The following is a 2500-nucleotide window of genomic DNA, read 5'->3' on the forward strand; positions in this document are numbered from 1 at the left end:
GAGGATGTTACATAATCCTTACCAGCATTAGTACTGTAACAGTCATATGACTGTTATGATGCTGTTTTCAGAATTCACACTGGGCTTTGCAAGGCCTCTTCAGATTATTTTCCCTCTCGTAGTTTGATCACAGAGGGGTGGAGGCTCAACATCAGACTCCCCATTGCTCAACCTTGGAACTCTTTGTGTGTTTCTTCCATTCTAAAAGTAGAAATGAGGGCTATATTAAGCGAGAGCCCAGCTAGGGACACTCTCCACAGATAAAAGGCCTGGCAGGGGATGAAAACACAGGACATGGAGAGATCCTAAGGATCTGTTTTGGTTGGAAACATGACCTGTGACGCTGACAGGACAGTGCGTAACAACACACCCAACGCTTCTAGCTGTGTTTGAATGTAGCCTCTCTCAGAATAACCAAAATAAGCCATAAAGAGAAACCATAAGAAAGAGTGACACAAAGACACACAGACAAGAGGATTCATCAGCACTGCCCTGTACTTCACTCCGTGACGCCATCTTTGAAAAGTGGTAAGACTGCTTTCATTGATAATGACCAATCTCTTACAGTCATAAGACAATTCATTCTCTTGGCTGTTAGAATCAGAGTTTCTGAATGTATCTGAAAGTAACTGAATGTAACAATGACTGAAAAGGGATTGACACATCTTGGTTAGGCATATGAACAACGCTACTCAAGCGCTATTGACTACGGTTAGCTGATGGACTGGGAAGCATCCATGGAAACCCCAGTGGAGTGCGCCAAGGGAGATATCAATGATATTAATGACTTGCTGAGTCATCCGCAATGCCGATGACCAGTGAGCAAATGTAGGAACAGTATTGGCTTTTAGGACTTCCTACAACACAACACAAAACACAAACGCTTTGGACAAAAGTGTCTGCCAAATCCAATAACCATAACCACAACAAACAGGGCACAGCACAACACAACACAACACAACACAACACAACACAACACAACACAACACAACACAACAAAACACACCACACCACACCACACCACACAACAGAACACAGCACAGCACAGCACAGCACAGCACAACACAGCACAACACAACAAAACACAACACAACACCACACAACACAGCACACATCCTCTTGCAGGATGGTGAGAGGACTGTGGAGGACTCACCGATGATGCCGCTGTCCTTGCTCTCGAGGGTGGAGCTGGGGGAGGTGAGGGACGTGCAGGCGGCCGGCTGGCCTGAGCTGGGCAGGGTGGAGCAGGGGCTGTCCGTGGTGCTGGGGGACGCCGTGCTGCTGGTCAGCGTGGAGCACGGACTCACGCCTTGACTGGTCACTACACACTAACAGGAGAGATGGACAGAGAGAGAGAGAGAGAGAGAGAGAACAGCGGGAGAGGTGGGTGTTAAGGTTGTTTTTGAAACAGTATTCAATCCCTTATATTACTATACTCGTCTAAAACATGTAATATATGACAACACACAATATATGACAATATGACTGGTGACTACACACTGTATTAAAAGAGACAGAGAGATAGATTGGGGGGTGCTTGGTTAGTTTAGAGAGGGATGGAGAGTATGAGATATGAGATGCTGGGATTGAAATAGAAAGAAACACAAGAGAATAAATAGGGTGATAGAGAAAAGCAGTTAGCAAGACTCTCCATTACAGGAGCATCACATGCTCCCATGCTATGTGTGTCACCCCCAAGAGCACGCACACACGCACACGCACACACACACACACACACACATACACACACACACACACACACACACACAGACACACACAGACACACACACACACCAAAGGAGACCCTCTCGCCTCATTAGAACACCCTTGTTAAGAGAGCAGGACTGAGATTAGTGTCGTAACCAACGCCTATGTATTCTGAGCTAGCCCTCCACTGCAGGGTTACAAAATGATAGAGTGAGAGAAAGACGGAAGAGTGGATGAGAGGCAGAAAATGGTAACAAAGAGGGTGGCAACAGCGAGGGAGAGATTGATGAAGGGAGAATGATGGGAAAATGGTAAAGAGAAAGGGAGAAAAAACGAGTGAGAAAGAGGGAGGAAGAAATGCAAAGGGGAAAAAAAAGGAAAATACATTCTCCTCTCGCTTTAATCACAAAAGAATCTCGTGCCTCCATAAAAGGGAAGAGCTTAAAATAAAACTAACCCACTGCCTGGCCTACTTGAAAAATAATTGTTTCCAAAGTAAGCAACCCAAAGCGAAGCATGCACCCTGCCAAGACTGGCATGGGTCTTGCCTGGCATGGGGTCGAGCCTGGCATGGACCTAGACTGGAACATTCAGTGCGGGCAGACACTCCAGAGACCTCGCTGCCTCTAACACACACCTTTAACATGGCAGTAAAGTGAGGAGAGGTTCGGGAGGAGGAATGTGCATTGCTGGCAAAACAAGCCATGGAAACAGATCGAGAAGTCCAGAGGCAAATGGGTGAGTGCAAAACTAATGCCACACAAACATGACTGTACACACACACACACACACA

The 2500-nt window shown here is 46.4% G+C and overlaps 1 protein-coding gene across 3 annotated transcripts in view; it reads right to left on the minus strand.

Annotated features, from left to right (window-relative positions):
* Positions 1-2500, minus strand: part of LOC121698424 (protein TANC1-like) — a 72307-nt gene that overhangs the window by 33049 nt on the left and 36758 nt on the right. For all 3 annotated transcript variants that reach the window (XM_042080514.1, XM_042080515.1, XM_042080517.1), the window contains one exon: positions 1154-1328. In XM_042080514.1, the coding sequence (XP_041936448.1) occupies positions 1154-1328 (175 nt within the window). The remainder of the gene's footprint in view (positions 1-1153; positions 1329-2500) is intronic.

This window comes from Alosa sapidissima, chromosome 23 (genome assembly GCF_018492685.1).
Source record: "Alosa sapidissima isolate fAloSap1 chromosome 23, fAloSap1.pri, whole genome shotgun sequence".
Lineage (NCBI taxonomy): Eukaryota > Metazoa > Chordata > Actinopteri > Clupeiformes > Clupeidae > Alosa > Alosa sapidissima.